The 14,412-nt window shown below is 31.9% G+C and overlaps 1 protein-coding gene across 2 annotated transcripts in view; it reads right to left on the reverse strand.

Moving 5' to 3' along the window:
• LOC111700974 (betaine--homocysteine S-methyltransferase 1) overlaps window positions 1–14,412 on the reverse strand; it is a 38,094-nt gene that overhangs the window by 9,649 nt on the left and 14,033 nt on the right. The window contains exons 1-6 of one of the 2 annotated variants that reach the window (XM_023472068.1): window positions 5,805–5,836; window positions 4,482–4,568; window positions 3,859–3,932; window positions 3,125–3,200; window positions 1,422–1,512; window positions 965–1,065 (exon numbers count right to left, since the gene is read on the reverse strand). In XM_023472068.1, the coding sequence (XP_023327836.1) occupies window positions 965–1,065; window positions 1,422–1,512; window positions 3,125–3,200; window positions 3,859–3,932; window positions 4,482–4,568; window positions 5,805–5,822 (447 nt within the window). In that variant the 5' untranslated portion in view covers window positions 5,823–5,836. Of the gene's footprint in view, window positions 1–964; window positions 1,066–1,421; window positions 1,513–3,124; window positions 3,201–3,858; window positions 3,933–4,481; window positions 4,569–5,804; window positions 5,837–14,412 lie in introns of those variants that run through there. The other variant, XM_023472067.1, reaches the window with a different exon arrangement.

The following is a 14,412-nucleotide window of genomic DNA, read 5'->3' on the forward strand; positions in this document are numbered from 1 at the left end:
TATCTATGGTTGTAGACCTTAGATATTTCAAACTATGAATTCTGTTAGATCAAATATTCTGAATTTGAAATATCAAAGGTTTACAACATCAGATTCCAAAGGTTTACATATTTGAGTTTGTGCCAAAGACTCAATTCCTTTATAAATTGACTGTAAGAAAAAATAGAAAAATAGAAAATAGAATACCTTTATTACATCTTCCATCATGTTATAAGCATCTAATATGTCGATGTTTTGTTTTTGCAAAAGTTTTAGTTTAAAGTATCTTAAAAGTTTGTGTTAACAGTGAATTTAGACAAATCCTAAGTCTTTGTCATTGTCAGGTGTTACTTTTTAAATTTGTTTCCTTTTAATTTTGTATTTTCCAGGGGGGGCAAGAGGACTACTGCCCCCCCCCCTATGTACGCCACTGTTTACAACTACTTTACAGGGAAGTTCAGGGAATTTTATTTTACCAAGGGTTCCCAAGACCACCCGAAAAAAACACAATTTTATCGTCTTGTGAGATTAAAATGAGCGATTTTTTCCAGAAAACTTCGCAGAACGGGTGGTTATATTACATAACCGTCCCAAGGGTCGTTAAGTAACCTAACCTCCCTCTGTTGGGGGAATCATAGGTCGGTAATGTTGGTCAAAAGGCGGTAAAACCACTAACGTTAATCTTACATTAATTTCCAGGAAAGTGTCGAAAAAGCAACCAATCAGAGTCTCGATTGCAGAAACCGAACAGCCAATCAGAAACCGATAATTTTTTTAATTTGGCGCGCAATCCATGAGAGAAATCTCATTGTCTGGAATCCAACAGGCATCAGGGGCGTACGAGGGGACCCCCCTAAACAAAAGCCCTCGCACGCCCCTGACAGGTATATTCAAATTAGAGGAAAGTTAAAAGTGTCCACAGTGGATATAGAGATTTAGAAATGAAGACTAACGGAATCCAATACAAGAGTTTAATAATATCTACCTCCACAATGATGAGATCAATATCATTCTGAATCAGAACTTCTAATCCTTCTCTTAACTCTTCGTGGACTTCCTTCTTGTCTCTCTTGGTTGAAAAAACTCCTATTAACAAGAGACATGTATTCTTGTTTTCAATCATTTCAACATTCTAAACATTTTTCAATCATACTATTTCTATACATATGTCATTTTTGATTTGCCACGGCATATAATTAATCATTAAAGATTTTAAGATAAAAGCTTTTATGAAAAACAAATCTTTCAACATCCTAAAAAAATTGCACGACAACCATGGTCAGTTGAGGGCGAAGTCGATCAAAAAAAGAACAGTAAATATTTTTTTAACTTTCAACATATTAACTGTAGTTACAAAACTTAAAATTGAAAAACAATCATGTCATTGAGGTTCAAGATTTTTAATCCAAAAATGTAAAAAAGTTGTATTCTTCGCGTCCTACCTGTCTGAACTATTCCTCCAGCTACAATTGTTCCTTTTTCCTTGGCAATCTTCTTCGCAATATTACAGGCTCCTTGGTTTATCTCTCCACACTAATAGTATTACAGGATCCTTGGTTTATCTCTCTACACTAATGATATTACAGGATCCTTGGTTTATCTCTCTACACTAGTAATATTACAGGATCCTTGGTTTATCTCTTTACACTAATAATATTACAGGATCCTTGGTTTATCTCTCCATACTAATATTACAGGCTCCTTGGTTTATCTCTCTACACTAATAATATTACAGGATCCTTGGTTTATCTCTCTACACTAATAATATTACAGGATCCTTGTTTTATCTCTCCACACTAATAATATTACAGGATCCTTGGTTTATCTCTCCATACTAATAATAATATTACAGTATCCTTGGTTTATCTCTCTACACTAATAATATTACAGGATCCTTGGTTTATCTCTCTACACTAATAATATTACAGGATCCTTTTTTTATCTCTCCACACTAATAATATTACAGGATCCTTGGTTTATCTCTCCACACTAATAATAATATTACAGGATTCTTGGTTTATCTCTCCACACTAATGATATTACAGGATCCTCGGTTTATCTCTCCACACTAATAATATTACAGGATTCTTGGTTTATCTCTCCACAATAATAATATTACAGGATCCTTGGTGTATCTCTCCACACTAATAATATTACAGGATCCTTGGTTTATCTCTCCATACTAATTATACAGGATCCTTGGTTTATCTCTCTTCACTAATAATATTACAGGATCCTTGGTTTATCTCTCCACACTTATATCATATAATAATATTATAATATGTCGAATATCATTGTTATTATTATTTTTAATAATAATATACAGGGCTACCCAAAGAATGAGAATTCAAGAACTCTTCAGTCTTACTTCTGACATTGAACATGCAGTGAATGAAGGAAATGAAGTGAATGAAGTGAATGTTGGGTTCCTTGTATAGGCTAAAAAAAATCTTATTTTTTTTTCTCAAAATATTTTTTTTCCACGGGCAACGCCAGGTCCTTCAGCTAGTATTGTATAAATCTGGACTTACAGACTAGAGTGGGTTATAACATGTTTCACTATTGAACAATTTTGGATTCTTAAAAAGCCTTAAATAAAGACTTGAGACAACTGCAGGGTATTGTTTTGGGGCTTTTTTGAAGGCTTTGCACAAGAATTTAAAATGCAAATCCTATTTCAAAATTGCATGTTAACCAAGTTTGCACACAGCATAATTTTTACTAAGATTAAAGATTTTAACCAAAACGATTTTTTAAATCGATTAGAAATTTGTTTTCCGTTTTCGTTTTGAAAAATCGTTTTGTTCAATATCTTTGATCAGAGTAAAAATTTAGTTTTTTGATAAAAACAAACTTGGTTAGCATGCAATTTTGAAATAAAATTTGCATCTCGGATTCTGATGAGGCCGTTAAAAAGTCTAAAAATCTGAGATGCAAATCCTATTTCGAAATCGGTACTTACTTTTTGCATATATTTCTCACAGGGTAAAATTTGGAGCGCAAATATATAGAGAAAAAACTATTTTGAAAGGAATTGACACTTTACCACAAACTCAATTCCTTTGTAATAACTTCTCCAATGCTTCTTTAAAAACATTGAAAGATTTAAAAAATGAACCATAGAATGTCCCAGATTTCTACTTACAGTTAGATTAACATCATCGGGAGTTCCTACATCTCTGGAGTAGTAGGTGAATGTTTGGGTTATATCAGCTCCAGCTCTTTAAGAGAGAGACCGGCTAGGTAACATATTTGAACCAAGATTGAAGTATTTTATAGAACAATGATGAAATAAATTTGTTAGTAAAATTTCTCATTATTATCAAATGAATCCTAAAATTTTTCTCTCTAAAACTGCACTCACTATCGGTTCAAAAATGTAACCTAGCCGATCTCTCCCTGTAACAAAATGAATTCATTCAATAATATCTTCAGAAGTCATAACTGTATCCAATTTTTAATGCATGATTCTTTCTTTTAAGATTTTCTGATTAGTCCCAGAAATCGCAATTTAAAGCTATAACACGATCCAATAAGGCCTTGCATGTCCCTAGTAGAGATGTCAACGATAGTGTAACGTAACGTAAAATGTACGTTTTTGTACGTTACGTTACAATGTGCAACTTAACGTTTCAAACGTTAATACTTTTGATGAACACTATCGTAACGAAATCTAAAATCTAGAAAAATCAAAACGTTGACATCTCTAGTCCCTAGACAGGCTGAAATGCGGTTCTTAATGATTAGTAATAAATATTTCAATCTCAAAAAATCGTTGAAAATTTTGAAATTCCACCAGTAAAAAACAGTAAGACTTGCCAAATTTTGTTATAGAGTAAAAATTATAAATAGAAAACTGTTTTATTGTAAGAATATTACCTGGCATATTCATAAGCAAGAGCTTCAACTGCCTCAGGATTCTCTACAGAAGCTTCAGGAGTGTAGTGACCAGCCTGAATAAGAGTTACTGGTATGACTTTAAAACTTCATTACTCCCCCAGTTTTGAATTTACATGCTGTGGTTTATAGTTGATTCTCAAAGGATACTTTATTAGAAAGTCCCTATATATTACGCGTCAAAAAGTAAATTTTGCTCCACGGAACGCTTTGGATTAGATGCACCCCCCCCCCCACATCCCACCAGGGATATTTTTTAGCGACAATCCAATAGGCCTCAGTTCTTACAACCTTTAGTTTTCGCGAACACTCCCTTTATAAATCTTAAAGAGACTGTAGACGAAATTTTGTCAGATAGAAAACCAACGGTATATACATCATGTGCTCAGATAAAGGATTAAACGGTACTTGAGGAGGGTTACTTGAATCTATATTGACAGTGCTGTCCCAATTTAAAGAATTTAAGCCGCGTCTCAAATCCCCTAAAAACCGGTTTCAATTGAGCGCCGGCTTAAATCTTGAAAAATTGAATACAATTTTAAGTGGAACCAATCATACTTGAGCCGCAGCTCAAATTCTTGAAATTCGTCCTCAGTCCCATTAACCTTGACATATCCTCTCTTCTCCAGGGTAGCGCAGTAGCTTCCATCTCCTAGAACTACCTCACCACCCTCCAGCCGTTCAAGGATATTCTAGAGTTTAGAGTTCAATTAACTTGAATATTATGTTGGAAGGTCGCTGGAGATACTATGGGATCAAATTTAAAGTTGTTGAACTACACTGTACCGGTTCAAATCCTGAATCCCCGATTCAAAGTTAAATATTCATTAGGATTTAGGTAATTAATTGGAGAGTAAATCCATATGGTCTCACCCATAGATATACAAGAATTCTCGTATATCTATGGTCTCACCCCTAGCTCTTCATGTTCATACAAAAAGTGGACATTATGGCACCATACTACTTGCAAAGACTAAATACTAAAGAAAATGTCAACTTTAAAAAAAAATATTGAAAACAATTTTTCATCAATATTCAATATGTAAAAAAGAAAAAAAGTATCAAAATATGAAGAACCCATAACATCTTTGTCAATGATGTAAATAGTCAAAAGCAATTCAATTTCTTTTCGGAATTTAAGAACAGAATGTTAGATATAAAACAGAGATAAACAGAAAACTCTGGAATAGGAATTCAACTTTTAAACTCAAGTTATGACTTTTAATAGCGCATTGATCATGAGACACAGCAATTGTGCAACGTACACAGACCCATTTTTCTTAATAAGTAATTCAATAACTTTCAGGTAAATCTATTTGCTTTAAACCACATCAGATTCACTTCAGAAATCCTGTAATGTCGTCTTCCTATTCTACAGTTTTCTGGTTTTGCCTGTATACTCACGAATTATTAACTGAATATAACTCAAGCTTCACAATATGTGTTGAGAATAATATCTAATATTTTGTTGTGAATACATAAAAAGATGTTCTCATATTCATGATAAATATTCATATTATCTACCAGTACGTGTTCAACCATATTTATTGCAAAAGACTAAAGGAATATAGCAAGTTGCCACAAACTCTTATTTTCTAATTGCCACAAACTCTAATCTTCTAATCTTTGCAACCCAATGTATTGAAGCTTACATATTTCAAAATGTTATTTTTTTGGATCAAATAAACTGAGTTTGAAATACCAAAGTTTATAACATCAGCTTACAAAGATTGAGGGATTAGAAATTTGAAACTGTGACCAACGACTCAATGGGTCTGTCCTATAAAACGATTTTTGGACCCTACATGTAAAATGTACATGAAAATTTTGTGTAGGAAAATTAAAATCAAGAAGATTAGAAAATGATTTAAAAACTTGACCCCACTTTTCGATTTTTTTTTTTAAATTAAGTTTATTGGTTCCTACACCTTAGAACTATGTTGCATTTTTTTGAAAAATCTGAAATGTAGATTTTAGAATACATTTATAAGATACATATTCATTTTTTATTTAACCTTATATCAGTTGTAAATGTGGTTAACTACTGGAGTATTCAGAACAATGTTTCAGTAACACACCAAGGAACATAAAACAGGAAGGACAGATCGCTTCCTGGGAATCTTGATATATTGAATACAATTTCAAGTGGAACCAACTTTATTTAAGCCGCTTATCAAATTTAAGCCGCGGCTCAAATTCTTTAAAATCGGCCTCTGGACAAATCTCTGGGTGTCTCGATAACATGGCTTTATTATTCGTTAATCTGATTTTACCTAAAACACGATTTTCAGAATCATGTTTTGCAAAAATTAATAAAGATTATTTTTGTATCTCAGATATCTGCATACCATCCAAATATAATTTTAAATCGGACATTCTTTATGCAATTATTATTTGTTTATATTCAACAAAAATCGCTTATTTGGCGGTCATCCTACTTTAACTGCCGAGTCTTGATTTTTTAGGAGACATATTGTTTAATTACACAATCTCATTTTAAAAAACAACGAAAAATTTTAAATCAGGATAAATCATTCTAAAGAACCGTTTACATCAACAAACAAAACAATAGAAATATGAAACAGCTGGGCTTCGTTTCCCTTTTCTAGTAACAATTGTAGTTGAAAACCGTTGCTCCTCAATCTGCCATCTTTTTAAAATCGTATTTTGTAAATTTTCTGTTTAAATTTGCGCATTTTCAAAAATAGCAAATGTCGACTTCATTTTCCAGGCAAAGGTTTTGACTTTTAACCCCACAAAAAAACCTTCCCCTCAATCAGGTGAGTTGTCACAAAAAAAATTGGGCTCGATCGGGTAATCCGTTTTGACGTTTATTTGACAGCCAAACAGCCAGACAAACAATCCAAATGTATTAAAGAGTTTTTTTCTCCCAAATATTATATTCCTTGAATATGTTAACAAGTGTTACTAAACAAAGAATATAAATTATCTTAAAATTCTAATTTATTACGAAAAAAATGGTCTTTACGTAATTTCTATTAATGGAAAACTCCATTATTAGTAGTAGTTATAATACAAGTGTTTCTAGGTAATATTGATTTAATAGTTAGTTTTAACTTTTTAAGTAATTGTTAAGATGTCTAAGAATTATGTATCCACTTAATCATGAAATATAAGTTTTTTTTCTTTAACAAAAGTTGTGATTTTTATATTCATATATAATTTGCTAAGTTTTTAAGCAAGTTAAACGATAAAACTATTAATTCTCTTCAATAATGAACAAACCTTTCCAGATTATAAAAATTAGTTTATTAAAAAATAATGATATTGTAAAGTATAATTGCATAATTGATCACTAATCAATCAGTCAGAAATGATCAGTGCTCAGTTAAGAATAATTGATAATGATATTTTTAAAAAGATATCTTCTTTCTAAAGCATTTTTAATTTTGATAATGGACTTTAGAAAAAAATTTGTAATTTTAATCTTTTTCAAATCAAATATATAGATTTAAATGCCTCTTCATATTTTTTGCCGTGCTAAAGGGAAAAAAAATCTTTTATTAACATGTATTTTCATCATAAATATTAAATAAGTTTTAAGATATTTACATCTAAAATAATTACTACTAATTATGAAGGCTGGTGAAAAAAATTAGTTTCTAAGGATATAAAGTAAAGAATGGTTTACATAAATTCAAGAGAACATTCTAGCAGAATAAATGATAGAATAGCTCAGGTCTTGTACAAAACTATAAACTAGTTTCCAGTAGCTTGTACAGAACTATCAACTAGTTTCCAGTAGCTTGTACAGAACTATCAACCAGTTTCCAGTAGCTAGTACAGAACTATCAACTAGTTTCCAGTAGCTTGTACAGAACTATCTACTAGTTTCCAGTAGCTTGTACAGAACTATCAACCAGTTTCCAGAAGCTTGTACAGAACTATCAACTAGTTTGCAGTAGCTTGTACAGAACTATCAACTAGTTTCCAGTAGCTTGAACAGAAATATCAACTAGTTTCCAGTAGCTTGAACAGAAATATCCACCAGTTTCCAGTAGCTTGAACAGAACTATCAACTAGTTTGCAGTAGCTAGTACAGAACTATCAACCAGTTTCCAGTAGCTTGTACAGAACTATCAACTAGTTTGCAGTAGCTTGAACAGAAATATCCACCAGTTTCCAGTAGCTTGAACAGAAATATCAACTAGTTTCCAGTAGCTTGAACAGAAATATCCACCAGTTTGCAGTAGCTTGTACAGAACTATCAACTAGTTTCCAGTAGCTTGTACAGAACTATCAACTAGTTTCCAGTAGCTTGAACATAACTATCAACTAGTTTCCAGTAGCTTGTACAGAAATATCAACCAGCTCATCACTAACAACAAAAATTAGTAAATTATAATGTGACAAACAAAAACTATACCACCAACAAAATTTATCAAACTTGTTTAAAGTAACACAACACGGTGAGTAGCAAGAGTTATGGGTCGCGACAGAGGCTCTTTCTGATAAAACTATTTTGATCTATCTTTTTTGTTATAAATTTTATTTGAAATGCATCCAATTCCCAATTGATAAGGTTAATGCTCAACTCACAAACCCTTAGAAAATTGACTTTCTGATAAACTAAGTGGAAGATATCATCGTTTTTCGAGCTGAAAAAAATGTTTAACTCTTGCAACTTTCTCCATTGTTGGTGTAACTAAAATGTGCAGGACACTTTTATAGAAAACCCATAATTGCAAATAAACAACGTTTAAAGTTAAAAGCATTGATAACTCATCCCTTCTTGAATAATAATAAAAGCTAATAAGGGTGAAATAATATACCATTGTGAATCAAATATGGCCAAGCCACTCTGGAGGGTCATAGAAAATTACATCTGCAGTCCCTTTTAGCAAACTGATCATCAAAAATTGTTAATTTAAAAAAAAAGTTACCTAAGTGTTGGATGATGTTTATATATGTAAAGACGGTAAAGATCGTCTTTGTTGTATGAAACTCCGTCCACAACCCCAACTAGGTCGTTATGACAGGCTGAGCATAGAAGAATATCATCTCGTCTTAAACCATGAACATTGCACTGTCTAAACAGTAATAAACAGCGATAACCAGAAAACAGGAAGACGACGTGCTCATTGAACCTTTTAAATTATTAAAAGTCGTCTTCCAATTTGAGAGTTTTCTAGTTATAACTTTCTAAGTCGTATATATAATTCGGGAAAAGTAATTTAAAACCACAAACTAACTTTCTAATCCCTATATCTTTGCAACACAATGTTGTATACCTTAGATATTTCAAACTCTGAATTCTGTTAGATCAAATAATCTATTCTTGAAATATAAAAGGTGTACACCATCTGGTTGCAAAGATACAAGAATTAAGGAATTATAAAATTTGAGTGTGTGGCAATTTCTTTGGCTAAATTCTATGTAGGTATTGAGATTAAAATGATTAAGATTTGAAAGAACACATAACGCATTCTTAACTGACACTCCATTGATATCGTGTTTTTACTTTGTCATGAATTGAATATTTAAAGAAGATACCTGTGTATTATCCAGAATTCAATCCATGACATAGAAGACGACATAACAAAAAGACTGTTTTTAAATTCCTACAAATAGAACTAAATATAGGACTAAGCAGACAGGGTGTCCCAGAAAACTTGACAGTTGAGAAATGAACCATGAAGGTCGTCTTTGACCTTTTAAACAATTGCGGCATTCTATTGTGACTTATACTTATACAAAAACTGAATATAATTCTGTTTTACGGTCGTCTCTGAAGTCTCATCCTTCATGGTTAACCCTGTATATATTTAAATGTGTACACAACCCCCTTGAAAAGAAAAGTTAATGAATGAATATAAGAAGTTTGAGTGTATGTTAAACCACCAAGTAAGGATATATATTAATAATAATTGCATACAAGAAGTATGAATGTTATATTGGATGTCCCAAAAAATCATTGAATCACTCACCATGGTTAAATTTTTAAAATTTTACCATTTTTACCATCTTTGAAACATTTCCAATCGATAGATTTAAATCAGAGGTATGTAGCAAAAAAAATTGAAGAAATAAAAACTGTTTGAAATTTGGCATTTTGGTTTGGTTAATTTAATTTTACCGTATTATGGAATTTCATTAAGATCTGAAAAGATACAAATCCCTAGACCTTAGTTTACAATGCGGGAAAGACATTTTCTTGCTTTTGAGTATACCTCAAAAGAAAGGGTGACAAAACGTTAAGCCTGGTTGTTTATTGGAGTATATTACTTATGACAATACCAATATCAATTCTTAACCTATCCAAACTGTCAAATTTCAAACTGTTCTCACTTCTTTAATTTTTGTGCTACATATCTTCAATTAATATAAATCGATTGTAAATGTTTACAGATTTAAAAGTGCCAGAAGCTTTGAAAATTGAACCATAGCAAGTGCAAAAATCTCTAAAAGATCAATTTTGGGAGGACTCCCTGCATTTATACTTTGCTTGTCTGGCTGTTTATATGTATCCAACAGACGTCAAAACGGCTAAACCGATCTGGCCCAAATTTTGAGGTATATATGCATTATCAAAATATCAATCATTAGCCTCCAACAAATCCCATTGTCATTAAATTTTGAAAATCTACCAATCTACCCCAAGAATGAATATTAATAAATGAATTTAAGAACTATAAATAAATCTGTATTAAAACTCCCTGTATAAGAATAAATAAAAAACTATGAATATGAAAATTATTTTGGAAAGTTGTACCTGATCCAAAGACAGGATTGTGAATGAGAAAATGTAGAAATCTGACCCGACATTTATATTCTAAATAATACAAGGGTTGGGGCAAGTATGGAAACAGTACAACAAAATGGCCGTTTTACACTTTTTTCTAGTAAATTCCACTCTAATATATATTCTATTCTCTTTGGTTGCCCCCCAGGGTTGAGGTTGAGGGAGGAGGGGACTACGTATCGGAATATTAGAGTTAATAAAGATCTTTATCTTTCATCACGCGGAGAGCAAAGACACGAGTTGAACTAATGATTTCTTTATACTAATGCATCGGCTTGACAAGAGAGCGTGTTTCAAACCTTGATTTGTCAACAACATTTCACGGAACTTGGCGCAATTATTTGCAATATGCTAACTTTTTGTAAGATGGGATGTCCAACAATCCATACATATGCTTTGCTTGTCTGTCTAAGTGTTTGTTTGCTTGTTTCCCAAAACCATAAAAACAGCTGAGCCGATCGAGCCCAACATTTTTGAAGCTTAACTCACATGACCCCGGGGCAGGTTCATAATCTTAAACCATAGCCAATATTATGCATAATCATAAACCATAGCCAATATTATGCATAAACTTATAAACCATAGCCAATATTATGCATAATCTTAAACCACAGCCAATATTATGCATAATCTTAAACCATAGCCAAAATTATTCATAATCTTAAACCATAGCCAATATTATGCATAATCTTAAATCAAATTATGCATAATCATAAACCAAAGCCAATATTATTTTTGTGACGCCACCTTTACAAACTTCTTGATTTTTTTAATCAAAAAGTGGATCAAACAAGATTCTTAACAATACAAAAGTTTAGGTGTTTTGGCTTTAAAAGTCTCTGAGATGTGTGACACACATTCCGACTTTAAGTTTGATTTTTTTACATATAACAACATTACATATAACAACATGACATATAACAACACTTTTTCTTTAAACAACTATACTACCCAACACAATTTTTCAAAAATCGTTTTGGTTGATCTCTCTCAGAGTAAAAGTTTTTCATAAAATAATAAACAGAATTTTGAAATAGGTTCAACACAACGCTAAACATCTTAGATTATTGTGGAGCCTCTTAAAAATCCGATAACCTTGAATGTTTAAAAGCTGACCTCAAAACGATGCCATTTTAAATTAAATTTTTACCCCAATTAACTAAATTACAATGAAATTGAATGAATCCCCAAGGTAATTTTTTGTTGAAAGAAATCCGCTAAATTTTCGCGAATTTCGATGTATTTCTGACGTGATTTTCGACCTCATTTGGTGGAATGGTTTGTCAAAAGGTTTTGCGAAAACATACGAATTCAACGAAATTTCGAAAATATTTGCATAATAATAAATAAATAATAATAATATTACATAACGAAAGTTCAATAATGTTCGTGAAATTAGAACGAGTTTCGCGAAATTTATTTAAAAAAATTTTCTCAAAAGTGAAAGAAAATTTTTATTCTTAATGTTCTTATTTTCGTTGGCTGAACGAAAATTTCGCGAAAGATATTGAACGATAATTTGAAAACCTTAATCTGAGGNTCTAGATAAGGGGGTGGGGCTTGACATGATCTGAGTTCGTGATGATAAGGGGTTGACGAGCCCGAAAGTACGAAAAGTATAAATTTTAGCCGCAAAGGTTATCATAGGAATCATAGTGTCATTGAATTTTATTTGCGTCTGATAGAAATAGATTGTTTTTATGGCGGAACTTAAGGCAATGATTTAAATTTTAAAACTGAAAACTAAAATTGTAATATGAATCTTCAAAGATGACAATGCCCGCGGCTGTCCGTATCGAGTCTGGTACTTCTTTCCATATTCAGTGTCATGGCACTTCTGCCGATTTACAACGATACCCTTAAAAGCGTTGTCTGATTAAGTATAAATACAGAGATCTCCATGTTTGTAACTTTATATTTTCATTTGTGGGTTTAGAAACACTGTTAGATTTGTTTAAGTTCGAACTTTTGTATTTTAGAGAAAGTTTCCAGCGAAAAAAAACTTCACTGTTAAAGTGACCGTAAGCTTGATTTCAAGTAATCCTGCATCACAAGATAGGTAATGCCCGATTCACAAAAGTACCCTTAACTGATCAAGAATGAATTAAATTCCAAGGTTTACAATTGTGATAAAAATAAATTTGGTTTCTCTACAAAAGTGACTTGCGCAATTTTACTGCAGGAAAACATTTAGGAATTGTCAACGTTTAACACTTTGAAACCTAGGAAGACGACAATATCTTCCATCCTATTCTAAAGATACCGTTGTGAAACAGCCATTGCCATATTTGCAGCAATCACTTGAATTTACCAAATAAATTCTAGTACAATAGATGGCAACGTAGAATTTGTACACTCTAAGTACAGCTGTATTCTTACGTCACAAGTGTCAACTCAGTTTGTGTGTCCGACAAAATTATTAATAATAGTGATAATTTTAGAATAAAGTGCTTATTTTACTGTACAATAAGTGAAATTTTATGTGTTCTTTATTTTGTGTTTTTACACTTTTTTATTTAATCTTGGAAAACAGATCAACTAATGTGAGAAAAATTCGTTTTCCTTGTTAGATTTGACACTTGTGACGTCGTGTATAATTGGTCCATTTCTCTGTTGCCACCTATTGAACTTGATAATCTATTTGGAATTTACGCGTACAGTCCCTTAATGAAAATACTGAAACTTATCAGTTTCAGAAATAAACTATTATCAATGTAACAGAAATTTAAAATCTGGTTAAGCTACTCTGGAAATAAAGGCTAAGAAACTCGTAGTAACGTACAAACTTAAATTTTCGAACAACAACGCCTTTGCAGTAGGACACTTTGTTTTAAAGGTTGAAAGCTTTCAAGCAAAAAACGATAAAAATTTTTCAATTACTTTTTACAAAAAAGTGCTTTGTAGTGCTAAAATCATACAGAAAAGCAAAAGCGATTTAGAGCGGTAGAATAAAAGCCCGGAAGGCGTTGTGACACTTGTAAGTCGATCCTGTCTAAAATATGGATGAAACTTTTAATAAGCAGGATAAATCTATGTATGTGTAGAGGGTTTCAAAGATTTAAGGGCTACAAAATTAGAGTTTGTGGCAAATGTTCAGGTTCTGTGTCCAAGTAAATGTCTTTCTTGTTCTGCCTTTTTTGGTCGAAGAGAATCTGAGACAATAATTTTCCGCTGTTCAATATTTGGTACCTTAATGGGACTGTACACTGTGTAGACGTATTTTCTTTAGTGACCTTCCATTTACAGAGAAGCATTTAATTTTAACCTGTATAAGTGACATTAAGTCGTTTACTATAATCAGAAAACAATGGAATATGAAGACGACATTATGACAATACTCACGCGTGTTTGATGTGTTGCATAGCAAATAGTTTTACTAGATCACTGGACACTTGTTCAGTGAAATGGGTCTAATCAAACTGCTCAATTGCTGTCTCAAGCTCCTTGTACTTTTTAAAGTTAAAGCTTAATTCAGAAATACTTCTTCCAGTGTTTCCTTGTTTACACTGTATGTATCTTAAATGTTCATTTCCTTCCATTATTTCTGCAGTATAAATCCACAAGTCATTTCATACCTAGAAATTTTGCTTTAATAAATCATAATATTTAATTCTTTATAATATACGAAGAATATGTTGTTTTAATAAAAAATATCATACAAAAGCTAAAATTATTACTCATTGCCCGGCACTATTTTCCTTGATGGTTTCATTCTCTCGGCACTATTTTCCTTGATGGTTTCATTCTCTAAATCCTATCAGAAGAGTAAAAAG

This window comes from Eurytemora carolleeae, unplaced genomic scaffold (genome assembly GCF_000591075.1).
Source record: "Eurytemora carolleeae unplaced genomic scaffold, Eaff_2.0 scaffold386, whole genome shotgun sequence".
Lineage (NCBI taxonomy): Eukaryota > Metazoa > Arthropoda > Copepoda > Calanoida > Temoridae > Eurytemora > Eurytemora carolleeae.